Consider the following 26,704-nt stretch of genomic DNA (forward strand, 5'->3'; position numbering starts at 1 on the left):
ATTATTTTAATAAAATGTTACAAATATTCATTTAAATTTAATATAATAAATAGTAATTAAAAAGAAGAGAATTTTAATAAGAAAGTATTTTTTAATTAATATTATCATAAATACAGAAAGATAGATTATAATACAAGAATCTATTAAAATAATATAACAAATTCTAATTTATTAGATTCTTAATAGTTTCAATTAATTGATTTAATTATTATTGAATAATATAAGATTGAAAATATAAATTAAGATAAAAATGATTCGCTTGAAGATAAAATTCGCTCGGTAATAAACTACGTTACTACTTTAATTAATTATATATTGAGTTAAAATTCTAAAAATTAACAATTTGAAAATATTAAAATATGAAAATATATATACTTTATTTTCATTTTTTTTTTGAGGATTTATATAAACTTTTGATTGAAAAAGCTCAGAATGTCTAACTTGTAACGTTTTTCTCATATAAAATAAAACGTTTTTTTTATTTAAATTTCGACAACTTCAACTTTAAATCTTCAGTAAACTATTCAAAAAATATTTAAAAATAAATTAACGTAACGTATGGGGAACTCGGACATATGGGGAACTCGGACACTTTTTCAATTATTCTACACGCGATCTTGTTCTACGAGCCACACAATCCTCCAATTCCAATTCCGAATCACTTGAACTATTCTCTAGCTCTTCTTCTTCAATCTCTTCTTCTGATTCTTCAATTGGGCGTTTGCGTGGCCGTCCTCGTGGCTTTTTCTCCTTCGGTTTTTCCTCCGCCTCACGTACCATTTTCAATACTTCCTTAGTACTAAAGACAAATTGACCTTGTAATTTGACTCTTTTGCCTTTAGTTCTTTTCTTTCGAGTCTCAATCACCTCCTGAGCATCAGAGAGCTGTTTCCGAAGTAGGGCTATCTCAGCATTTTGAGATTCTACAAGCCTAGTCATTCTCTTGGCATATCGACGAGTTGGCGATGCAGGAGAACCACTGCTTGCTAGAGCTGTATTAAAGATCTGATTTGCTTGCCTTAGTTCTGTTCCATCTGGAGGAGAACTCCTGAGTATAGACAAGTCTAGGTCTTGATTGGGGGTTCTCATTTGTGGAGTAGAAGGTTGCTGGGAGGAGTTAAATGGTAATGAATCGAGTACTTTTCGTGGGGCAAAAGGTACTAAACCAGCTCCTCTCCAGCCAGCTTTAATATTAGAAGAATTCAATGCTTTTTTTCTAATATTTTGAAAGAGTTCTACCCATTCAGCTCTTTGGATTCGCTTTACACCAGCTCGAGAATATCGATCGACCTCTAAAGCATGATATCGTTTCATTGGCCCATACACCGCAATAGCAAGTGGCTGAAGCAAGTGAGAGCAATGAGGAGGTAATATAAGTAAATCAATATCATTATCTATACAGAAAGCAATAAAGCTACCTGTAATATGGCTTGAATGGCCATCCATGATCAAAAGTCGAGGTCGGTCACCTGACACTTTCTTGGATTCTGGTTCGAAAACCCTTTTTAACCATTCTAATCCATGGCTATTTGAGGTCCATCCATTTGTACTAGTAGAGAACTGCCAGCTTTGAGGTGTGTCCTTTGGAATCCATGCAGAATTCGTATTCTGAGCCTTGAAAATGACCATAGGTGATAGAGCATTTCCAGCTGCATTGACACATTCAAATGCAGTTATCCATTCTTGCTTGCCAGCTGTAACTTTCCAATTCGATTTCTGAGTAGAATCGACTATAATGCGCGTACTTTGAGTACTTCCAACTCCAAATCCGGTTTCATCCATATTATACATATCATCTAATTCATACTTTCGCTCAATGAGACGCGTGCGAAACGCGTCAAACCAAGCCTGAATATTCTCCGGAGTTGCTTCTTTAGCCCGATTAGACTCTAATTGACGTGAATAGCATGTTTTAAGTTCTGGATGTCGTTTTTGGAATCTATAGATCCATTCGTGGCCTATAGGTGGAATTTCTGTCGAGGTAGGATTTCGAGATGACGCGACCCGAACGCGTCGAAGACGAATTTCGTCGGCCATTTCCTTCACCAACATAGGTGTAGCAGGGAATCCAGTGATGGTAAGTTGTGAAATCCATCGTACAAGAGTATTTTCTTCTGCGTTTGAAAGAATTTGAGCCATTTCGTGGGTTTGGGAACGTGTTTTCTTCCCAGCCAGCCTATCAGCTAGGGTAGACTTAGGGACTTCAAAATGCTCTGCAGCCTTTCTAATTGATTTAAATTCTTTCAATTGAAGTGAAATTATAGCCTTTTGAAGCTTCTCTTCAATTTGAGCAGATGTAGAAGGTGATTGGGTATGCATAATAAAAGTTATTGCGGTTTCAAGTTGGTGATGGGCTAAAAGTGTCCGAGTTCCCCATATGTCCGAGTTCCCCATACGTTACGTTATCTTTTTTATCAATATTTTCGGTAACTTTAAATCTTCTTCTAATATAAATTCAAGTTTCATTCTATAATATAATAAGAAAACTAGGGTCTAAAAAGGTGAATAAATGAAGGTTTTAGTCGGAAAAGCGTTACATGTACGGTGAGTAGATTCGATAACTCTTATAATAAAACCAAACAAATCACAATAATGATCCTTCCTCGCTGATTGTTCTCTCGCAGTCTCGAATAAAGTGAGTTCATGTGACACTGACCAAGAACAACGAATATTTAAGTCGGGTACCCTACTTTCGAACCACCCCCCTTTTGAACCACTTTTCACACTAAAAATGGAATTTTTAACTTTCTTATTTATAAATAGAATTTATTGAAAATTTATATATATATAATTTAGATCATTTTTAGTTTATTTTGAAAATTTTAATTTTTCGGGATTTTTTTATATTGAGATTTAAAGCTTCAAAATATCGATTTTTAAATTTATATAGGAATTATATATAAATTTGAAACTTTTATAAAATCTTTAATAACTTTTTGATAAAAATTGCTAAAAATAAATTATAAAGTTTTATTATAATTCTATAGTATATTTATTTTGAAAGATTAAAAAAAATAGAAAACTTTTTATAAATAGATATTTAGAAGGATATTCTTAAAATTGTAGGGATTATTCATATTACTTTAAATTTATTATATATTATATTTTTATATTTGTTAATTTTTTTGAATTTCTATATAAATTTAAGTTCAGAACTTTCAAAAAGATATATAGTTTTCTTTTAATAATTGTTGTTAAAAAGTTATTAAAGATTTTATAAAAGTTTTAAATTTGTATGTAATTTTTATATAAATTAAAAAATCAATATTTTGAAGCTTTAGATTTTAATATATAAAAATCTGGAAATCTTAAAATAGATTTAAAACGATATGAATTATATATATACAAATTTTCAATAAATTCTATCTATAAATAAGAAAGTTAAAAATTCCATTTTTTGAGATTTTTAGTAGTAAAGAATGGCCCAAAACAGGGGTGGCCCGAAAGTAGGGTACCCGACTTACTCAGAGCCGTGTGAAAGAAGCAATCTTCTCGAAAGGAATATACGTACTCTTGAAACAAGGTGTCAAATTCATAGAACAATAATCATTCACATAGCTTTAAAGAGGGCTCTAATTACCATTGGCGACCGTCATCGATAGCAAAATCAGGGATTATCGCTTCTCATTTAAGAGGCCAGCGTTATGAAATGAGGATCTAGGTATCTTCTTTATGGCGTTCCTGGGTTTAAAGTGGTTATACTTGACTGTACCCGAAGGCAAAGGTTACCTGGAGATTGGAAGAGAGTGTCAAGCTCTTTATTTAGTTGTAGAAATGGCGTGGAGACGACCCTTTATTTTCTCAAGTAGAGTTGCTGTGTCTTTCACTGCACTGAAGGATAGATGCACTGTTCTCAATATTATGTAAACAGGGAATAGTGACATGCCAAAGAATTAAAGCAGGAAGTGCTGACACGAATGTAGACATCCACACCAAGAGATATTGAAAATCGACGGTTTAGATAAAACTGATGAAAAATAGACAGCCTAAAAGACCCGTTCAATCCCATTCATTCGAGCACCACCATACTACCAAGATGTATTTCAGGAAATTTGTGGAGTGGATTTATATTATATATAAAAGCTTCATGATACATACGGGACTGAGCATGATCGTTTGGTCCAGGGAATCTGACTCTGTCGATCTAAGTATGGTAGATTACAAAAAGAGCTCCGAGACGACTATAGAGTGTCTTATAGGTCTTTGGACACTTGCAGATTACGCTCCGATTCCTGGACATTAAAGTCTCGCCATTGATGCTCTGGAATCTCATAGGAACCTGTTGCATCGATTGGGTTAAGCAGCCCCAAGAAGTGACTGCCCTTCTTCATGGACTCTTTAATGATGATAGCAAGCTTCGTAGATGGCCTATCAGTTCTTTCGTAGCTGCTGTCGAGATGGACTATCTAATCATTCAGGCCCAAACCAATCTTACATAGATATGCAACTGGATGATGTCGCTTATTCTATAGCTGGTGATCCAAGACTTGATGGGTTTACCATGAGCAATTGAGCGGCGGTGGTACCATTCTATATCGAAGATTCGGTGATGCCAGAGCAGGTAGTTGAGGGTGGATAGTGGTGCCATGGGAGAAGTTTTGGAGATTCGTTGAATAGAGGTTATAGAAGAGGAGGTTCGCTTGTTTCTCTAGTTGGAGCATTCTAGTAGTCAGTAAAGGAAAATGATGCAGATATTTGATTGAGCTTGACTTACTGGCATATGTTCTTTGCAAAAATGCAACAACTATCTACCAAAAACACCTTTGTCAGCCTTGAGATATGCTACAGGATGAGAGATCAGACGAGAGACAAATGGGACTCAATGCAACTCGGATCTAATATTTTGAAATCTCCGCTGCTCGTTTAAATCTGTTTAAAAATTCACCCGGTATACAGCCTTCTATATATGATAGTTCGTCAAGCTATTTAAAATTCCCACCTTTCATAAATTTTCCCTTTCCTCCAAGCTTTGTACAACTCTTTTATATCACCACTTTGTGGAACAATTCGATCAATAACTTCTTTCAACATCAAAAAATGCACCTAAAGGACCCTTTTGAGCTTTAGAATATTAGTCGCTCTCAGCAGCTTGATATAGAAGTCGTCTTTGCGATTTCTAGAAGTCATTTCTTGCTGCGACACGATTTCAAAAGCAATTACTTCAAAGTTTCAAACGTTCTCAACCTTCTTTCGTCCATAGCAACATATATCACTCTTTTCGCATAGTATTAGGTTCTTGTTTGTTTGGTAAGCACATGAATAACCTCTGATCTCTCTTTCATCAGCTTATCGACGTCTCTAACTCGACATATCCTCTTCCAGACTGAAGTTATAGGCTTCCCTCTCAAGCTCTCCGATTGAACACTCAGCACTACACCAAATTTCACTTGCGAGTTATCTGCCGTCTGTTAGTATGCCTAATCCAGTTCTAGTCATTGTTAACCTTGTACCTCGATGGTGTGGCTAACTCGTATCCTCTTTCTCTAGTTCATTTCGAAAGCCTTCTTCTTGATCTACTACACCTTAAGCCCCAGAGTCCCTCTTACAGACCCACAAGTCTCTTTCAACAGCTTGTAAGTAATTCTTATTCGTCATTCAGTTCTAATCAACTCAACTAATCTCGCTTTAGAAAGACTTGCTGCGCCATTAGGTCCCTTCGGTAACCGAAACTCCCTGTTGTACAACAACTTCCTCACATTTACACCTCTATACAAACACCTGTTCAAGTATGAACAACAACGTCAACAACTGGCAATGGGGCCAGCATGCTGGTCCTGCTCCTCTTGGCGTCTTCTCTGCTAGTCCAAATCGTGGTCAGCATGGTGCTAACTACGACCGCAACGCTGTGATTGGACCTTATCGTTCCTACAACCTCGTCGTTCGAGATTATCTCGTTGGCAACTTGTCCACGTCACACTCACCTCCTATTTATAGAGGAACCTTCTATGAACATAGGGCTACCTCTACCAGCTTGATTGGGGTAGCTAGCGGTACAACCGCCTATCCTGCTCTCGGTACGGTTTCTGCTAACCCGACCAATACCAATGAAGCTGTGCGGGCATTAAGCCGTCTAGATCTTGATGCGACTAATCGTAGTCAAGGTCCTACTTGGGAGTAAGCATCACCTTTTTCTTCACTATATCTACCCATCCTATTTATAAAATCGATACTAACTATTGTAAAACAGAGACGCACCAATGGACATGGTAACAATCTATATCAAGGGCGAGGATGGTTCAATAGACGGTCCTCCTTTTAACCTCCACAAGTCCTTCTTCACACACCTCTCGCCATACTTCGACGCTGTCTTCAACTCTAGTTTTGCCGAATCTGCCACACAGACTCTCCACTTTGCTGAGTCTAATCGGGAGATCTTTACTATGCTTATCGACTGGGTATACAAGAAGCAGCTAAACACTCTTGCCGCCTTTGAGCTAGTTGATCGCAAGAACCTTCCTGTCGGTATTGGCTTAAGCACACTTCAGGGTAGCGACCTTGATAAATATATCACCAAGTCTCAAGCAACTGCCTTTGAACATACCACCAAGCTTATCGATCTCTGGTTTCTTGCCGACAAGGTCTTGATGCCGGAGTTACAAAATTCCGCCATCCAGTCCATTGAGCTTCTCCGCTTCTTCACTCCGCTGCAAGGAGTTCCAGCAGAAATCTCCCGTGCCGTCTACGATAAGACACCAAAGGACTCTCCACTTCGCAAGTACCTTGCGTATACTACACTTCGTCGACTCCATCCTCAGTCTGAAGACAAGGGCGAGGATTTCCATCCTGAAATGCTCGTAGATATCTTTGATATCGTCAAGGTAGCTGGAGCTGATGCGAAGCTACGTCATTACGGCTTATCCGAGAAGGCTATGGAGTCGTTCTTGGTGGAGGCTAAGGGGGGAATCCACCTAAAGGCTAACCCTAACACCGTTGCGCCTCTTGCTGATGACATTTGGGTTAGTTTGTGGGAGGTTAGAAGAAATGCTTTGAAATTCTAGACAGAATTCAAGTAAATTGGGGTAATTTTGGGAGGGATTTTGGTACTTTGGGATTCTTTTTGAGAAACCTTGACTGGAAATGAGATAAATAAACTAGAAGATAGCTTGCCTAACACTAATACACACCTTTTTGACCACAACAAGCTGGTACTCTGGTGCATTGAAATGAGGGAGATAAGCTATTCCTTGACAGAAACCTGTAGAAGTAGATTCTGGTGATGGTGTGAAGTGAATGAAGTCATGTCTACTCACAATAGATATCGAACCAATTATCGATGTGAAAAGTAGATATCTGGGGGATTTAGACATGATTTAGCATCGACATTAGTGAAAGTGAACTAAGTTGAAGATACAAAGTCATGAGTTGGAGTAGGTATTCAAGCCTAGTTTGACGCTGAAGTGTTCATCAAATGAAGGTAAACTTGGATATATTGGCCTCAAAATGACTCGAAATACCCACCAAGTTAATACACGATGATAAATATGCAGTCAGAATTTGAGCTTTGTTGGAGTAGCTTGTTGCAAAACTTGTCATTTTTATGACAAAATGCCTTCATTTTGATGAAGATTGCAGGTATTTTCAAAGAGAATTTCACCGAATGATCTACACTTACAGTGTGCTAGCCTATAAATACAGAGCCTCAAGCCTATTGCCTCAGGCCTACATGCCATATATTTGATATCAAGGCCCAACTTCCAGGCCTTCAAATGAACGTTCATCGATCATTTTGACATCTTTCATTCATCGAAAACATCGGACGAGAGTGTTGTCAAATGTTCGTCCTTAGGACCGAGTCGCCGGTGCTAATGTCTGATCTTTCAATTCTGAATGGGTTTTGATGTCTAAGATGGGAATTGGGGTTTCGAGATTTCAATATGACACTTTCAGGGTATTAGATTTAAGTCACCCATTCTTTGGAATCTACACTTATACTAGAGGACCATTATCTGATTGTTTCAATACTGGTTTTTTTAAACCTCTGGATAGTATCAGATATTCTCAGCATACTATTATAACACTTCAAGAATACAAAACACATTTCTTCTTTGTTCACTACTGATTTGTTTATCGTAGGACTATCGTCAAATTTTTAGGAACTAGAATATTATCGTTAAGTTAAAGTAAACTCTCTCACTAGCCAGTGGTAACAAAGTTGGTCTCTTGTAAAAGAAGCGTTCAATGATTTACAATTCAGATAAATAACAAGAGACTATAAGTCGGTATTTAGATTTATCATTTGTTATATACACGTTGATTACTCTAGATATTCTAGGCTCTTATCTTCAGCTCATTAGACTAAAACGCACTTTAATAAAGAAAAGAAGGAATTCATTCCACTATATTCTTTAGAGTTTTCACGGGTATATGAATGGTATTCAGATCGACTTCATATGCTTGATAGAATAGTCGTAGAAATATCAGTCTAGAGTCGGTTATATAATTGCGATTCGCGTATGTGTTAGCGTACTATTAATTCGTATTCAACGCCTGGATAGCCCCCTTGAATAGTTGATATCAAATAATCTTGTCTATCATTTTCAACAAATGCGACGCGATTTGCACAAATTTCTCTGAGAAATGCTGCTATTCGAGACTATTCTTACTTAAGTCATACGATGAGTTTGTTTCAGAAGTTTTTATCGAGGTCGCAGACTTCAGAATCTGTAGTTTTCTAATCTCAGCAGCATACAACCAGATTTATTTGATTCAGAGGACTTTAGTAGACAATAAATTTATATCCCAAGATAAGTTGAGTGATGATGATATAAATGTATAGCCCTTGATTGCGCATTCTACCACCTTTATCTCGTCGTTTTACAATTCTCGTATGATAGCAGAGTCATTGGGTTTAACAATACAGAACAATTTCATATTCGCACTCAATTCATCCAAACAACTATATTTAGATATCTAAAAAGAAGTCATATGATTCGGGATTCCTCTTCTGTCATCTTGAATGATTCGGGAAGGAATCTAGCTAGCGATTTAATATCTTTTAGAGAACAACATTCAACATATGATAGGAGAACAATTATGATTGTGAAATTCTATAATAAGTATACTAAATCACTTATTAATATCTCGCCAAGTAAAAGATAAATTGATGACTAATACATGTATAATATGATTTTATATTATTATATTATTATATTATTATATTATTATATTATTATATTATTATATTATTATATTATTATATTATTATATTATTATATTATATTATAATATTATTATATCTCTTATCAAATTGATTTATAATGAAATAGAATTATATGAAAGGTTGTTGTGACACGTTACCCTGTAGCGCAGCTTATATAAGAAATAACTATAAGTAGTATAGTCTCTCTAGAGAAAAATAAGATAGCTTTTATAACCTTATAATGTTTGCCTTATAGTTGTTGATAAAACAGACTAAATTGAATGATTGTACTTTCTTTTTCTAAAGAAACAAGGCAGTTGAGAGATGAATATAGGAGAGGAATATAAATGATTTAATAAGATTCGATTTAAATCGATCTTATTTATAAGTATAAAAACTACTAGAACTTCATTATAAACTATATAAACCTAGAACATTCTTTGAAGAAACCCTAGAAAAAGCAAGAAAATTCAGTTCAATCAAGCTCTTTCTTATCATTTGACTTCAATTCAACTCTTCTATCATATATTCGATCTATCCCCAAAAGCCTAAAAGTGATCCAGTCTTCCACTACTACTAGAATAATAATATTATTATTATTCTAGAGTTTAACCTCCAAGAATGATGTCGAAACCCGGATCAAATTTGTTCGCATCTAGTCGCTGTTTTCATGAGGTTAAAAATGCCAATATTCAAATGTGATTCGTAGTTAGAGTAGCTTTGTTTGACTGTTCACGCCTCGAGCACTCAAAAATCACTGTTTATATAGACACTCGGAGGTAAGATATCTTGAGGGTACCAGCTAAGAGCAAACCAATTGCCTAGATAGAGAATGTTGTTGAGGTATCTAGCGTCCGAAGATCAACAGGATAATACGCCACGTATCAAGGCTTGACTTGAAAATAACAAAAATGCCGAGTTCGTGATGTTTCACCAAGTCAACAATTCACTTAACTAAAGAGAAGCTCATGGAGACTCCGAAATGAGGTGATAACGACGGTGATATTCAAAGAGATTTAGAAGTCGACGTGGTTTGTACATGAAGATGTAATAAAATGAATGCGAAATGCATTCGATAGATAATTCTCTAATGCCGGTACCTTCACGATATCTGCTTGGATTTTGAATAGAAAACTTTATACTGCTACAAGGAACCCTAACGATTCAACAAAAGTTTCCGGAAGGTTTCTGTGATACACGAGAAGGATCCAACGTCACATTCAAGTCAATTATATTCTTATCCATGATGGTGAAGTCTCGAGACGAGTTACTTTGCCTCGCCATCTTATCTTTACAAGCTTTCTAGATGAGCTATCTCGCTCCAGGTGTATTTCTCTGCGGGGCTAGTGAATGATATCATGTGTTACTAGGTCAATCATACCTTCTCGCCAATGTCCTGCGGCCTTCGTTTGAGCATGTATTACTTGCAGAAAACCCCTTGCAATGTTATGCTGCTCTTAAAATCGGAGCTCCGTCTCAATTCTCCATTAGCTTGCGACAAAAGTTCATGTCTGACTCGGTAGATCATATCGATGTTTTACAATCAACATTCTTCTCCCACAATCCTCGCTTCATTGAAATGGTCGGCGCACGATACGACAAATTAAAGAAGTTTTGTCACGATACTACCACTGATGCGCCCGAAACTATAACCTCCCTATTCTTCAGCCCCGCAGCAATTGTCCTACTGCAAAACCTCATGGGTTTTCGGAACTCTTTGAACTCTTTGATCCTTACGATGAAACGAAAGGTTATCATAGAGTGGTTCCCCTCGAGGCTATGGCAATACTTTGCTCTATTCCTTTTTTCTCTATCATTCGCATGTGCATGTACGCTCGCCAAAAGTTCATTGGTAACTCTACCAGCCTCTTGGAGCTTCAGGATTTTCTTTGTAGGCTAACAGCATTTGGAACATGGGAAGAAAGCGATGGTACATGACGCTGAATTTCGAAAAGCTTCTCCACGCAACAGCTGGCGAGGAGAAAATATGAAAAGGTCAACAAGACTAACGAGTATTCCGTTATTCGTCAACTATGCGTTTAAGGTTGTGAAGGGGAAGATAATGGAACCAGAACAAATAGTAGACGAGATCTAGGCTTGTACTTAATAGTGACGATACTACATAATGCATTGCCAACGCCAGGCACAACTTGTTGGTGCCTTGTTGAATTAACAGTATGACCTGACGATATACGGACAGTAATCTTGAGGAGAGACAAGAATCTGGTCGAACTCAATATGTGAGACGAGTAGTTAATTGGCATCCCAAGCATCCTCTTTCACTTAAAGCTCTTTTTCTTGCGACTTGATTCCCACTACAACAGGCATTGAAGTGAACATCGATGGCCATTCCAAATCCACCAGATCTTGCTTTCCATTACGACAATATCGCAGCCAAATTGACCACGTGATATTATTGTACGCAGCAATTCCTGTCAAAATATGCCTGTGTACATTAGCTTTCTCTTCTCAGCTATTGAAAATAATAAAGATTAAAAGACTCACCACCATCCATGGCCCTCCAGCAAAATACCCCACGGTAATCCCACTTCTCTCCTCCATTTTCTAATGGTTCCACAATAAATATTATCCAAATTCCAGATGAAAAATGCAAGCGCTACATAAGTTAAGCCTATGAAATTCAACTTCCACATCTGGCTCAAAATCTTGCTATCTCTCTCGTCTCTTCTTTTTTGCTGCACTGTAGGGACCTTTTCATCTTTAACGCGACGCTTTGGATTGAGTATATGCTCCATAATCCACATGCTTCGAAATACCACAATGGCGGTGAGTAGTGCAAACATGTTCTGATGGAATACTGGATTTTGAAGGTAATGATAGTATAGAGTAATAAATATCGCAAGCGCAGAAATTGAGATAGCGAGCATGAAACGCGACAGTGGGGATTTCTGGTGCGCAAAAACGGAGTAGGCTAGGATGCACTCTAGATAAATCATAGCCAGTTCGTCCACAAGCTGCATGGGGTCTAGAAGTTGTTAAATTCTTCCGTTTATTTAGGAAGGAAAAGAAGAAATATTGACGAACAAATCAACGTAGAATGGAACAACATGCTTCCGACTCCAATAACCAGATAACTGAGAAAGGCAACAAGGAAGACGCGGTCATGGCCATATCTGATACAGCTGGAAATCCCCTTCCAAGCCAAGATCACAAACATCAAATTGGTAATCGTATTCACGATCTCAGCCGAATAGATTGTAGCATAGTAGTCCTACACGGGATGTTAGTAGAGATTAGGGAGAATGAGAGAGAATGAATGGAGGCACGTGCTTCTTCGCACCAATTGATGGTTGAGGTTACGGGGCCCCAGTATCCTGGGCCTGGAGAAGGGTAGGGCGTTGATGGTAGCATGTTGTCAATGCTTATCTGGTGTTGAGATGATGCCGTCGTTGTTCCTTGAGGATATAGATAGGTCTCTGGAGATCCCAGGAAGATGAAGAATTGCAACAGATGACGGATGGGGAGATTAGTGATATGGCATTATGAGAAATGAGATCCCTTTTAAACTCTTCTTGTTAATAGCAATACGGTGGAATACGAACCAAAAGAAAGATATTTACTTTGCAATCTACAACATGTGGCCTTTCGACCAGTGAAAATTTCATCGTCGAGCATAAGATTTATGTTGTATCACGTGATATTGTGCAGAACAAATAGTTGACTTTAACTTTACCGAATCTCGGATAAGAGCTTTCATGCCGAGCGAGCGTGTTTCATTGCTCTTTATACTGTGCAAGACATCTTCTATCTTTCCACTCCCCCCCTTTTTTAATCGAAACCGAAAGGTCTTTTCTTCTCTCTAAATTCACTTCACTCGTTTTATTTATTTTCCAGTCTCATCTTTCTATTGCTTCAATCCCGTCATTCTAGGGTAGATGCGACAGTGTTTCAACCCCAGGATAATGAATGACAAGGTACAGAGATTGAAGTGTCCACCCAGAGGTCCACTTTCATCTGCGGAACCAGCTGCGATTGAACGTATCGAAATATTTTAATGGGATCGCTCGTGGTGACGCGTGATATCCACGCTATCATTAGATTTGGAAATGATGAACGACGACGACGATGAGGTGATGCGCACAGGGCTTGAAGGGCGTTTGTTAAAAGGTCTAAGGGGCAAGAAACTATATAATAGAGGGGAAGAGCTTGTCTTTAGTTTCTCTGTTTGTAATTCGCGTGTTGAAGCTTCTGAGGCATTGTAATATTTTTCATTGCTAGGCAAGATTGATTTGACATATTGGCGATCAATGCGTACAATTGACAGATAGAGACACACAGGACTCAGGCTGTAAGCTCACTACATCGCCACTATGAACAATGAAGGAACAATTGCACTTATTCCTCATCCTAGTGATGATCCACGAGATCCATTGGTAGATTCTTCCCCCTTCTGATCAATAATCACGATGTTAACAATTACTAGAATTGGCCCATGAGGAAGAAAGTACCCATTGTCGCTGCCTTATGTCTCGCAACCTTCGCCGGTTGTGCGGGTGGCCTTGCTGGTCAATTGATCCCAGCACCACAAGCAAAATTGTATGGGGTTGAGGCCACAAAGATGGCTTATCAGGTACGTGAAGATTTCTAGGCGAGTGACGGAGATTCCAAGTGGTTGAAATTCAATTGACACAAACGAAATATAGACATCCTGTTCCAATGCTGGCATGATAGCAGGATCTTTGATCCTCTTTCCACTATCTCACAAATTCGGTCGCTCATCAGTAATCTTCTGGTCTACCGTTGGAGTATTCATCACCCAAGTATGGGCAGCATGCATGACACACTCCACGCAATACGCCCCATTCCTTGCTTCCAGGGTAATGGCTGGATTCTTTGGAGCCATAGCTGGTATACTCGGCCCTCGTACACTTTTCGATCTCTTCTTCTTGCACCAGAGAGGTCGTGTCTTTACTTACTTTTATTGGGCTTTCGATTTCGGCACGGTGGCTGGTCCAACGCTGTCGGCATTCATATCAACGGCTGGGAAGGGATCATGGACTTATGCTTTTTGGTGGACAGCGGCGCTGGCAGCTTTGGCAGCGATAATGGTATTTTTGTTCGTGTATGAGACTTCTTGGGATCGAGCGGAGGGGGCAGATAATTCATCGATCGCGACGCCCAATGGATTTATTGCGAGTAAGTTCGCGACGTTTCTCCCGGGGACGAAAGTCACAAAGCAGGCCAGTTTAAAACAGGTCTTCAGGGTTGCAGCCAATCCATTTTTAATCATGGCTAATCCGTCGATGATTTTGTTAGCAATGTCTACGCTGATCAGTTTTGGATTCTATGTTGCTATGAATGCAATAACTCCGGTTTGGTTACAGAAGGATGTGAAAGAAGGAGGTTACGGATTTAATTCTACGGAAAATGCTTTATGTATGTACCTCTCTACTTCGCAGTTCTCGAATGAAGAGTTATCTAATAATCACAAGTTTCATTCGGTCACTGGGCAGGAATAATAATAGCTTTGATCTACGGCCACTTTGTCAGTGACCGTCTCCCTCTCTGGATTTGTTCCCGAAATCGCGGTATCTGGAAGCCCGAATATCGTCTATACGCTCTCATTCTCCCTGCCTTAATTTTCAATCCAATTGGTCTTGGTCTCTTTGGGGCAACGCTCCAAAATCATTGGAGCTGGGGAGTCCTTATCTGGGCACAAATAATGGTGACATTCGGATCTTTATCTATCACCCCGATTACTGTAAACTATGCGTGTGAACTCTTCACGAAAGCTCCTGCTGAGACAGCTATTGTGATAAATAATTACAGAGTTGGTTTCGGATTGTCGGTGACATTCTATATTACGCCTTGGGTTGAGGAGTTAGGGTTTAGATGGACATATGGAATGATGGCATTCTTACAAGTAGCGAGCTTTGGGTTTGTGGTCATACTAATGTGGAAGGGACATGACATTAGGGAATGGAAAGTTGGAGGTTTGGGTAGTGATGAGGAGGGCCAATGTGTTATGGAAAAGGGAGAGAGTGTAAGTGAGCATAGCATGGGTAGCGAACATCATTATGTTGATGGTGAGAAAGGGACTCATCAGGTCTGATTGTACATAATATTGTTTAATCCGAGTGTCCAATAGTCCAGACTTTAGTTCAATACTAAAGATCTATCAAATTTTCAAATCAATTAGAATATTCAGGCCATTTGAGATATTGAATTTGATCAGAATATTAATCTCTATTCAGATTTCTAATTACTTTTGGACATTCAGACCCTTATAATTTTGTACTGCAGTCCGGACTATCGAATACCCTGCTCGGAGTCTTGAGTGCTTCAAAAGTTAACATCGTTTGAGAATAAAACTAGCGTTCCTTTATAAAGTACAAGTAAATGACACGAGAAGGATAACCACAAAAAGAAACAAAAAGGAACACCAGAAGCACCCGATCGTGCCACAAATGCATCACCTAACCCAAATCCACAAAATCTCTCCACCCCCTAATCCATTCCCAGCGATTCGGCAATCCCCACGATCTCTTCTGATTCGTGCTACTCTCACTCTCACTCGTACTTTCCGAAACCCCCACACTCCCATCCACATCCTCCACCACATCCTCCACTTCCCCCTTCACAGCCACACACTGCTCAACCGGAACTCTAATCCCCTTTGTCAAAAGTGCCGTTCCGGCCAGAGCCAACTCATCATTTCCTCTCGCGGCCGGAACCCGTCCTACATACGCATTAAAATTATAATTTCCACACGCGCACGTCTCTGTTACATTTCGGGGACTCGTTTCCTGGAGTACCACTTTCCCTTTTCTCCAGAGTCCGAAGATTTGGTTTTCGATTCCCATGGGGACGCTAAAGGCATTCACGCCTTGTACGGCGTTGAATTGGAAAGCGCCGCTGCCGGAGACGACGGTGATGTTGCCGGGAGATTTGAGAAAGGCGGTTACGAAGATGCTGTCGGTTTCGGTTTGCCAGCCGTGGGGTTTGCCGTTGAAGTAGTCGCCGGAGGAGTTGGATGCAGGGAGCATGGTTGTATCTGTGCCGCCGCAGTTGAGAGAGAGGGGATTGGGTCGGTACCAGTAGACTATGAGGTCGCGTTTGATATATTTGGAGGGGGTGGAGGCGCCGGCGTGGAAAGCACGGATAAATGGGGTAGCGAGGGTGAGCCATGCTCCATGAGGCCTGGACTTGTTAGCCATACATTTCAACAGAAAGTCAATTATGGTTGTGAAAGAAATCTTACATATCATTCGTCCATTTTGAATTTCCATCATCAGTATGTGGTGCAGAAAGCGGTCCCACATAATGACTTTCCCCTATTTCAAGTCAGTATTCCAATCCTTCAATCAACGCAAAGCAGCTCAACTAACCATAATCATTCCAACTCACAATCTCCACAAACCTGGCTCCCAGCCCCAACAAATCCTGCCACCTCTGAACCCACTGTCCCTCCGCCGGAAACACCCAATTCTTACTATACGACACCTCGGGTCCGTAATGCGTAAAGAACCACGGACTGACCGGCGCAATATAATCTTCGCCCGCCAACGCATTCATATACGCCACATCGCCATCACGCACTGTGAGATTCGAGGCGGAAGAAGGCGCTTTATTAGCACCATTATTCGGCCAACCCATCCAATTAAACGCCGCATCCAACTCCTTAAAATTAGACGATCCAGGGCTAAAATTCGGCGCGAAAAAGATCGGAACACCAGCTTTCGCACGCACATCTGCGACATTGAGTGCATCGCCTATGAAAGTCGAAACAAAGACTTCATCATCAACAGACAATTGAGCAGTCTGATTAGCGTATTTTGCTATTTTTGCCCCGACTGATGATGAATCTGCTGGGTCCCAGGAATTGAAATCGAAAGACAAAAAGACTTTCATGTGGTTTGTGGCTGCGGATGCATAGGCATAGTCGAGTTGCGTGTCTGTGAATGCGTCGGCGCCGATGTTCAGGGCAAATGCGTCGATTCCGGCACGACGAGCGAGTTGCATGTCTCTGTCATAGTCGGCGGAGCTGGCTCGGTTGCTTACGATGCCGACCTAGGGGTTTTGATTAGTTTTCATTTTTTTCGCTAGAGAAGAGCGTATACCATGAAGTGTGCAAAAACATAACGACTAGGAGAAGATTGATGATTTGAGTCCCTCGATGATGGGTCAGCGGTGGTGAGTTGGATAGAGTTAAGTAGTGTGAGAAGCCATGGAATGGTCTTCAGGAAGAAAGTGTTTGTCTGCATAGTGAGGTTCATTGACCGGTTTACTGTATAAGCTTGAGAATGAGAAACTGACACTATGTTCCGAAATGATGCAGCAGACTTGCCTTGAAAGATGCAATTACTATATTAACATCATGAAGCTTCATATTAATACATGGCGGGAAATAAAAACCTGGAATCACGAACAAAGGAACACACATGTGTGGCCTAGTAACTTGCCATCCCTTTGATTTCCGAAGAGAAATGAAATTTTTTAATTCTTTGTCTACTGTAGATAGCCTATATTCCTTTCAGAAAGATTGATCAATCAATCCCCAATCAAGCTAAATCACATAAATCGTGCAGATTATTTTGGCTTTCCTCTAGCACACATGTCATTTGAAGCTGCTAGACCCTCCAAAGAGATTATGGTGTGCTCGTCAATATAACCTTGAGAACTAAACTTGTATCATACATTTAACTTGCGATACGCCTCCTCCTCTCACTCCACTCATCAACAGCGAATCTCAAACCCATGATATTGATAGCCAGTAAAGTCACATTATGAAAGCCATAATCAAGTCCACTTTCTTAACAGGTTTGATTAAATATATGCCGCAAGCACAGGAATTGCAAGGACAAGATTGATAAAATTGATGATACAAGTAGCACCTGGGGGTACGAAAATCTGATAGTCTAGCATTAACTTCTTATGAGAGAGTCTTGGCCGCTCAAGAATGCGTATGGGTAATTGTCCCTGATACAGCGAGGAGAAAATTGAGAATAATAAAAAGAGGCAGTGCAGGTTATTAAGACGCAGCTGTGAGAGCAATGCAACCGGTAAATAACCCATCTAGCATTTTTGATTGTCCACCCGGCATTGAAGCCTTTATATCTATGTAATATCCCTAGCAGAAATGCTTATATCCCGATCTTCTCGAATACAAATGCGAATTTCTTCTCCTCACACTTCACTTGAAACTCTTCTTTGACTCCCGGTCCACAAGCCGCCGATCCAACACCAGCAGACTCAGCATCCAACCTCCACAATACTTCTTTTTCCTTCACTAGGTCCCTTGGATGTCTCGCTTTTTGCAATGTACTTGGAGAATATCTTGTAGCTGCCCATTGAAACGTGGGGCTTTCAGATGAACTTGCTCTAATTCCCACTCCGGAGGAATCTGTCATATTTACCCATCTAGTCTTCATACGGTTACCATCTTCTTGCGGTACGTCGTAAGGAGTATGTAACGCATCCACATCAGCAGAATATATACCGAGCTTCTGTGAAGAGCATTTATCCGCGTACGATTCTCCTGGTCCAATACCGAACCATTCTGCATTATCGAAATCATCGCGAAGTTTAATGTCCAAGCCAACTCTAGGCAAGTTTGATGGCATTGATCCAGTAGGTTTGAGGTTGACTTTGATTGTCAAAGAGCCAGTTGCTGAGATCTGATATGTGGTAGTAGCCTCGAAGCCCCAGTTCAATATTGGAGGTGAAATGAATGTTACAGCGGTGAGAGTAACTAGATCGTCGTCGGTCTTCACATCGAAAGATCGAAGCTGCGACGTCAATGCATCTAAACCATATCGTTTATAATAGGGAAGATCAGAAGGCATATCATTGTCTGTCGGAGCTCTCCAGAAGCCCGGTGTAATTGATGAGATGAGTATCTCGGTTGACTTCAAGGTCGCTGGACTACTAAAATTCCATTGAGACAAACTACCCCGAGCAGCATCAAATGCAAATAGAAAGTTTGAGCCTGTAATTCTGTACTCCGTCCTAGATGAGACAACGTCGAGATGAGAAGTGTTTGTAGGGGAAATTCGGGAGATCGAATCTGCATTAGGCTTCGAAATCTGCTCTTGCATCCATGCAAGCTCATGACCAGCATCAGCCCAAGCAGTCGAAAACTTTTGTTGAAAGGTGACTGTAATCCATAGCTCGCCCGATCCATTTCTAGAAGGAGTAGATGGTAATTCTATTGAAGAGGACTTTCCTGGGAGAATGTTTGGAAGTGCCAAATCACCAGATTTTACAATCTTCCGGCTTCAAAAAGTTAGCAAATCTGATTTCTTAAGTGTGATAAATGTCTACAAACCTTTTTTCGAACGACTCAATCTTATACGAAGCAACAACATGATCAAGCCCTATGAAATCATAACCATTTGCAATCACGATTTTACCCTCCTCGACCCAAGCACGAATTGGAGCGATGACCTTTTTGAGTTCTGTCAAACCAGGTGTAGGGGTGTGATCGCTGTAGCACAAGCCATCCATGACAAAGGTATCATCATTCGGGACATCACCAAAATCACCTCCGTAAGCATAAAAGCCCTCTTTTCCTGGCTCTGTCTTCCACAGTCCGTGATTCGCCCATTCCCAAATCCAACCGCCTTGAAGTCTTTCGTAATCTCTAAATGCAGCCTGATAATCTTCTAAACCCCCAGGTCCATTTCCCATGGCATGGCCATATTCGCAAAGCACAACGGGCTTGTCATAGGAGCCATCAGAAACACCAGTAGTCTCCGCGTGCTTGACAAGAACATCGATGGGTGGATACATGTAAGAAAACATGTCTGCAGACTTTGCATCAGCATCACCCTCATAATGGACCAATCTGCTAGGGTCCACCTCCTTTGCGTAGTCATACATTGCCTTGTGATTCTTCCCATAGAATGCTTCATTTCCTAAAGACCACAAGATAATCGAAGGATGGTTCTTATCTCGGTTCACAAGCTGGGTCATTCGGTCGATATATGCGTCGCGCCAGGTTTCGTTATCAGAGGTAAATTTGGCGGCTTGTGGAAAGGTCAATTTCTTACGTTCTTCGTAAGGTATCGATTCTGGGATATTGGCAGGATATGCTACGGCATCATAAAATCCGTGACACTCTAAATCTGCTTCATCCATCACCCATAGACCAAGCTCATCACACAGATCATATATTCCCGGATGTGATGGGTAATGTGAGCAGCGTAGTGCATTGATATTATGTTGCTTCATCAACAGTAAGTCCTGTTTGATAAGGGATAATGGCACTGCACGTCCGAGATGTGGATGATGGTCATGACGATTTGCGCCATTGAAGAGAATGGCTTTGCCATTGACAGTTATAAGACCATTTTTGAGCTCGACGCAACGGAAACCGACGTTTTGGCAAATGGTCTGAGTAACCTTGTTGTTCACATGAATTGAAATCTCAAGCTGATATAAATAGGGTGTCTCGGCAGTCCATTTCTGAGGTTGTGAAACCGACAAGCTCAATGAGAGTTTCTCCCCGTCAGACTCAAAAGATTCGGAACCACTCGGTATGACTTCTTCGCCATTTGAAGTATCACGTAGCGTCAATTTTACCTCTCCAGAAGATGATGCAACCAAATCCAGGGCAACTTCCAGAGTCGCGTCATGGTATTTTTCGTCGAGCTTGGGTGTAACGAAAAAGTCGTCGATTCGACCCGTTGTAGGAAATGATAAAAGATTCACATCTCTGAATATTCCTGGAACAAAATTGTTAGTCTACATTCCTCAGTTTTATTGCCCCTCCCATAGAATTCAAACTTACCAGAAAGCCACCATTGATCTTGATCCTCGATATATGACCCATCACACCATTGGTAAACACGAACCCAGACTTCGTTTGCGCTTCCCCGGCTCACACATGTCGAAACATCAAATTCCGCCGCATTTCTGGATCCTTGCGAATACCCAACGAATTGGCCATTGACCCAGACGTGAAACGCGCTATCTACACCATCAAATCTCAATCGCAGTTGGGAGGACTTTTCCCACGACTTTGGAACGTGGAACAATCTGCGATAAGTTCCTGTAGGGTTTTCGGTCGGGACATGTGGAGGGCAGACGGGAAATGGGAATATTGTATTTGTATATTGAGGTCGACCATGCCCCGGAACTGTTATATTTCCCCATTCCACCTCATCATCTGGTATAGTCTCAATTTGTTTATCTGCAGTTGGTGGCACGTTCACATAACCTTCCTTAGTGCCCAACTCTGAGGTTGGTGTATTTGATTGAACTGGAAGTGGTGCATGTTTGGGTGTTGGGGCATAATGAAAGTCCCATGTGCCATTCAAGAGGAGAGAGGAAGGTGGGATATAGTAGGATCTCGCTGGAAGTCGATTTCGTTGGAAGATCTTCTCGTCGCAGGTGTCCAAGTCGGAAGCCATGATGGCAGTGAGCTGTGAAGAATTTTACAAACCTCGAGAAGTGAATGTTATGTATGAGAAAGAATGTATTGGTCTGTCCATGGCATATATTATACTACCATGGCATTGATGTCAAGGCTATAGTTGGCATCGAGTGCACCACTCGTGGGCGTGCCAGAAGACCCCCTCATTGCATAGAGAGCACCAAAATACGTCGATTGACAGGTGACGGATATCGGCCTCGGGGATATATGCTCCGACAAATTGTAATGCCATCAGGAGTCGTGAATTTGGTTGGATGAATTGAGGGCGGATGAGGGGTAGATTGAGTGAAGTTTGGGGAATTATTTAGTGCGGGGAACGCGGAGCCGAAACCCCTGTAACGGTTAGACACACTAGTGATTTGCTCTGCCATTCTCGATGTTCTTCCCAGAATAGGAAGTCACTTGAATTGCCCTTGTTGATTTCTACCCTACATCTCCCTGTTCCTCCAAACAAGTTTTATCATCATTATAACGGCATATATCCAGTGTGTAAGGAACATTGCTCAAATCCTTATCTACCTATTTGATTATTCAATTAAAACATAACCTCCCCCCCTTCCTATATCGACACTGACCTATATCTTCATTTTGGGCAAACGGCTAACGTGGTTTAACAGTGGCTCGGCCATATCAGTGAGTCGGCCACCATTTTTACATACAAAATACGTCTGTGCATAACCGTGCACTTTCTTTATTTATTGATATAATTTTCTAAAAATCTAATATTGGATATTTAATTATATAAATATTATAAAAGTCTAATTTTTTATTAGAAATTCGAATTATTAAAGCACTTATTAAAGGGATAACTTTTTTGTAACAAGAATTGTGACAATTTCCACTTTTTTTTACAATATAATAAAAATATTTATATAAAAACTAGATTTTTAAAAAAATTAAATTTTTATTATTATTTAATATTCTTTTCTTTTTCAAAAATAACGATTAATAATTAAAATATGAATATTGAAAAAGGCTGGTTTTATATGTATTTTGAAGTGGCCGATCCACTGATATGACCGAGCCACTGTTAAACCACGTTAAGCCCATCCAATCTATTATGATGGTCACTTTCAGTTGTTTGTGTACCTGGTATAAAGGCGCACTCACACACTCGATCTTTGAGCATACGAGTTCATGCCAGTCAGTATTCAATGGATCCATTGTTTCTACAGCATGAAGGTATATCAACTTGCTCGGCACTTCATGAAAGAGAGAGACTTGAAGCGGTCACAAGTCTAGAAAGTTTTAAGAGCTATAACCGCTAATTCATAATTCTTTTCTTAATGAAGAACACATTTAACGATAAATACCGACTCCTCACACAAGACAGACTTATCCTCAAGAATGTCTTGGACGATACGAAAAACACATACGAATCATCTCTTAGGAACCACATAGAGTTCACGAGATATATACTGACAAATTGATATTAAAGGCCAGCAACCATGAATGCAACCAACTCACCCGCACAAAATATCTCCTCCTCCTCCTCTTATTCGAATTCCACCGACGTTCTGAAATACGGTTTGTCCATAGAAATAGAACGAAAGTTCCCAGCATGGGGAATCGGACCACTCTGTGGCTTTGTTGGAATCTACATTTCGTGTCTTTTCTGGTGTGTGGGTTGGGAGGCCTACCGTACAAGACCTAGTTCTTATGGAACAAATCAGGGAGATGAAGAGAATGGGGGAGGTGCGGAGGGAATTGAAGGATGAGGGGAAGGAGCAGGGAGGGGAAGCACTCGAGGAGTTGGTGAGAAAGATCAAGTGATCGGGACGTTTAATGCACATGCGAGGGATGGTTATCATAGACAGGAGATGGTGACAATCAATGCAATTGTGGTTGATAAGGGACCCTCCAAGATGAAGATGAGTGAGCTTAGGCCTTTGGAGGGGTGAGGGAGATGGGAGATGAATATAAGGAACAGGAAATGGGAAATGGGAGAGAGAAGATGGAATATAATGAACAGGAAATAGAATATGGGAGATGGAAGATGGAATATGGAATATGTTATTGTATTATATTTGATATACACATCAATAGTTTCACTACCTATCTATCTAATAGTATAAGAATAATAAGAGGGAAAATGATTGAAGCACCTCCCCAACCCAGGCCAGACCAGCCTCACGAATAACATTTCATCCCTGGTGGTTTATTCGCAAAGGAAGCTCAACTCGATGAGATTGTATTCTATTCAAGGTGCAGCTTGCAACCAGTTGAATACCTTCCTCACTACTCGAGTACATTTCTTCAATTCAATGAAAGGGGATGGGTGGATGAAGCAACGAATTTGAGGAAAGGTATGAAGAACAAGAATAGTCTGCACAGAATACCTACTTGTGTATTGATTGATTGATCAATTGCTTGCTTGCTTACTTGCTTTGTTGATTCTTGCAGCCTTTGATCCATTTCCTCTCAGTATTCTCAAATCCCGCACTTGGCCAGTACACGCACGAATGAGCTTATCGAAGATCTCAACCTCTTCCCCTTTGTTACGACGTCTATATATGAAGACAACATGTAGAAGTTTGTCTGTCTGCGAAGAATTGTTCGCTTTGGATCTCTCCTACCAATTACCAAGGAAGAGAGAAGAAGATCCAAAAGAACAAATCACAATTAGCCCGTCTCGGTCGTCCGCCCACCAAGCCAAGCCACCCACGGGTTCATCTCACAGACCAATTTTTCTATTGATCCATCTATCCATCTATTCATCCATCCATCTTCAATTCTCACAGTTCATTGGTTTACATACCCCTGGTATATCTCCGCATAATGTTTACCTTTTATTATATCATTCCATTTAGCCCAATCTCTCAAATCTCTCGAGTCACCCGAGTCTCCATATCTTTTCCTTCCCCGGAGAGTTCAGTCTAGGATTTGATTCAGATTCCCTTTTTTTCCTTCCACGTCTTCATAAGGTCTTATATTGACTCGGGGCTCGGGAACGGATTACCCAATATAAACATTCGAGTCAATCCAGATGCGAAAAGCATAGAGAGTAACATGTCTTTTCAATAGGTAGGTCAAAGTATTTACCAGGGGGTTATTCATCGCTCGCCTTGCACAGCAGGGAGAAGCTGTCCATGTTGATTGATATCAGACCAGTATATACTATCGAATGGTATGACTTGGCTCAACATAATCGCTCAACCGTTCACGTCTTGCCCTTCCGTGTCTGCTTGTTTGTCTCGGGAAGTTGGAGAAGACTAATTGAGGGGCGCGGTTGTACAAATCGATTGTTGGGTGTGCCACACCTTTTTTTCTTTCTTTTTTTCATCGTTGCATATCGGTCCTCAAACTTCACAAATGCATAGACGATTCCAATTCTTCAAGAGAATAGGAGAATATATATACGCCAAACCCAATTGAAGAGGAAACATACTATTAAAAGAAAGGGGATAACGGTAAGATGGATTGGAATTAAAAAGAGACGCGGGAGAGATTATATTTATATTTCAGTCTGTGCGGAATTTCTTCTTTCGACTAGAAGACAATTGGGTTTTCGGAGGTTAGTTGAAAGAAGGATATGCGAATGGGATCGAATTGTTTTAAATCAATTGGATCCAAGGTTTGGCGCAATTGGGAAAAGGAAAGAAAGGAGAAAGGATATAAGAGAATTCGTGAGTGAATGCGGAGGAAGGTAGGAGGGTTGGAGGAATACACACATCCAACACATACAATACATACACGAACAAACAAACAAATGAACGAGCGAGCGAATGAATGAAGGAACGAACGAACAGACATTGAACGGACATTGAACGCTCAGTTAAGAACAGATATCTGCGACAATCGATTTGATTTCGAGCGACGGTTTCAATTCTACTTCTACCATACCTCAAACACCTTCTCAAACAACTTGTCCTTCCGCTCTCGCTCTTAAATAAACCCTACCAATTGATCAATCTTCAATCTTTTTCCCTCTTACCCCATCTTCGCAGATACCTCACTATACCATACCACACAACCGACCATGGCAGCAACCTCTTATGACTCCAATCGCATAACCATAACCATCCTTGGCGACGGTGGCGTGGGCAAATCCGCTTTAACCCTCCGCCTCGTAAAATCTCAATGGACATCTGACTACGACCCTACCATTGAAGATTCTTATACTCTCACTCGGCGCATCGATGGTCAAACATATCATCTCTCCATAACCGACACCGCAGGCCAAGAAGAATATCGTGGGATGTGGCAGAGTGCTAATGGGAGTATGAGAAGTGATGCTTTCTTATTGGTATATGATATTACGCGACGCGAAAGTTTGGATGCGCTGGATTGGTTCGACGAATTAGTTACCATGGAGGGAGAAGTTCGGGGCGAAGAATGGAGAAGAGCGCAGGCGGAATCTTCTCCTTTGAAATCTCGTTCAAAAACAAAGAAATTCCAGAGCTCAAATGCAAAATCAATAGAAGGGGGAAGAATGGATTTTGGATATACACCTCCGATTAAAATCATTGCGGGAAATAAATGCGATCTGCAAGAATCGCGCGAGGTGACGGCTTCGCAGGGTTTAGATTGGGCTAGAGCAAGAAATTGTGGGTTTATGGAAACAAGCGCGAGGAGTATTGTTAATATTGAGGAGACTTTTGCGTTGATTGTTAGACGGGTTGTAGAGGCAAGGAAGAAAGCACTGATGGATAGGGAATTGATGGATAGAGGGGAATTTGGGGATGAGATATCGGGAGTGCGTATGGATGGGGTAGAAGGGGATGAAATGAATGGGGCAGGAGAGAAGTTGGGGACTAGGAGGGCGATGACGAGACCATTGACGCCTTTACCACCAGGAACTCCAAATGAAGAGTTTGAAAAAAGAGGGAATAGGAATGGGAGAGGAATTAGCAGGGGGAGATTGAGGGAGATAGGAAGGAAGTTCGCCTGTTGGAAATAAATCGATGGAATGGATGGAATGAGGTGGTTAGAGATAATACTGATTGAGAAAGAAGGAATGAGATGAGATGGACGACACAAGACGAGAACTTACGACATATATTAATGACATCACAACTTATGAGTAGTGATTTTGCTTAGTTGATTTACTGGATATCCATTTGTATTTTGTATTTGGGAGGGAAAGGAAAGGGAAGGGATAAGCATAGGGATAGGGATAGCATGGAGGAAGGTTACGCTTGGACGGGATGGATACGGAATGGTTGGAT

General features: G+C 40.5%; 8 protein-coding genes across 8 annotated transcripts; 5 read left to right on the forward strand and 3 right to left on the reverse strand.

Moving 5' to 3' along the window:
* Window positions 1-5,728: 5,728 nt before the first annotated feature.
* EAF01_001141 (uncharacterized protein) lies at window positions 5,729-6,998 on the forward strand (the record flags this gene model as incomplete). The annotated part of the gene is made up of 2 exons (XM_038909391.1): window positions 5,729-6,114; window positions 6,188-6,998. 2 exons carry the CDS (start codon window positions 5,729-5,731, stop codon window positions 6,996-6,998), a joined length of 1,197 nt encoding a protein of 398 aa, XP_038774203.1.
* Window positions 6,999-10,445: 3,447 nt separating this feature from the next.
* On the forward strand, window positions 10,446-11,234 carry EAF01_001142 (uncharacterized protein; the record flags this gene model as incomplete). The annotated part of the gene is given in 3 exon segments (XM_038909392.1): window positions 10,446-10,485; window positions 10,510-11,030; window positions 11,043-11,234. The coding sequence occupies 3 exon segments, from the start codon at window positions 10,446-10,448 to the stop codon at window positions 11,232-11,234; spliced, it is 753 nt and encodes a 250-aa protein (XP_038774204.1).
* A 188-nt stretch (window positions 11,235-11,422) lies between these two features.
* On the reverse strand, window positions 11,423-12,511 carry EAF01_001143 (uncharacterized protein; the record flags this gene model as incomplete). Its single annotated transcript, XM_038909393.1, has 4 exons — window positions 11,423-11,585; window positions 11,645-12,125; window positions 12,185-12,371; window positions 12,431-12,511. The coding sequence occupies 4 exons, from the start codon at window positions 12,509-12,511 to the stop codon at window positions 11,423-11,425; spliced, it is 912 nt and encodes a 303-aa protein (XP_038774205.1).
* A 959-nt stretch (window positions 12,512-13,470) lies between these two features.
* EAF01_001144 (uncharacterized protein) lies at window positions 13,471-15,499 on the forward strand (the record flags this gene model as incomplete). Its single annotated transcript, XM_038909394.1, has 5 exons — window positions 13,471-13,533; window positions 13,584-13,730; window positions 13,804-14,536; window positions 14,593-15,143; window positions 15,491-15,499. The coding sequence occupies 5 exons, from the start codon at window positions 13,471-13,473 to the stop codon at window positions 15,497-15,499; spliced, it is 1,503 nt and encodes a 500-aa protein (XP_038774206.1).
* Window positions 15,500-15,576: 77 nt separating this feature from the next.
* Window positions 15,577-17,376, reverse strand: EAF01_001145 (uncharacterized protein; the record flags this gene model as incomplete). Its single annotated transcript, XM_038909395.1, has 4 exons — window positions 15,577-16,300; window positions 16,362-16,434; window positions 16,489-17,170; window positions 17,221-17,376. The coding sequence occupies 4 exons, from the start codon at window positions 17,374-17,376 to the stop codon at window positions 15,577-15,579; spliced, it is 1,635 nt and encodes a 544-aa protein (XP_038774207.1).
* Window positions 17,377-18,243: 867 nt separating this feature from the next.
* Window positions 18,244-21,513, reverse strand: EAF01_001146 (uncharacterized protein; the record flags this gene model as incomplete). The annotated part of the gene is made up of 3 exons (XM_038909396.1): window positions 18,244-19,375; window positions 19,428-20,826; window positions 20,892-21,513. The coding sequence occupies 3 exons, from the start codon at window positions 21,511-21,513 to the stop codon at window positions 18,244-18,246; spliced, it is 3,153 nt and encodes a 1,050-aa protein (XP_038774208.1).
* A 1,471-nt stretch (window positions 21,514-22,984) lies between these two features.
* On the forward strand, window positions 22,985-23,254 carry EAF01_001147 (uncharacterized protein; the record flags this gene model as incomplete). The annotated part of the gene is given in 2 exon segments (XM_038909397.1): window positions 22,985-23,063; window positions 23,082-23,254. The coding sequence occupies 2 exon segments, from the start codon at window positions 22,985-22,987 to the stop codon at window positions 23,252-23,254; spliced, it is 252 nt and encodes an 83-aa protein (XP_038774209.1).
* A 2,261-nt stretch (window positions 23,255-25,515) lies between these two features.
* EAF01_001148 (uncharacterized protein) lies at window positions 25,516-26,436 on the forward strand (the record flags this gene model as incomplete). The annotated part of the gene is made up of 1 exon (XM_038909398.1): window positions 25,516-26,436. The coding sequence occupies one exon, from the start codon at window positions 25,516-25,518 to the stop codon at window positions 26,434-26,436; it is 921 nt and encodes a 306-aa protein (XP_038774210.1).
* Between the last annotated feature and the right edge of the window lie 268 nt (window positions 26,437-26,704).

The sequence above is a fragment of the Botrytis porri genome (genome assembly GCF_014898465.1).
Source record: "Botrytis porri strain MUCL 3234 chromosome Unknown BPOR_002, whole genome shotgun sequence".
NCBI classification, from domain to species: domain Eukaryota; kingdom Fungi; phylum Ascomycota; class Leotiomycetes; order Helotiales; family Sclerotiniaceae; genus Botrytis; species Botrytis porri.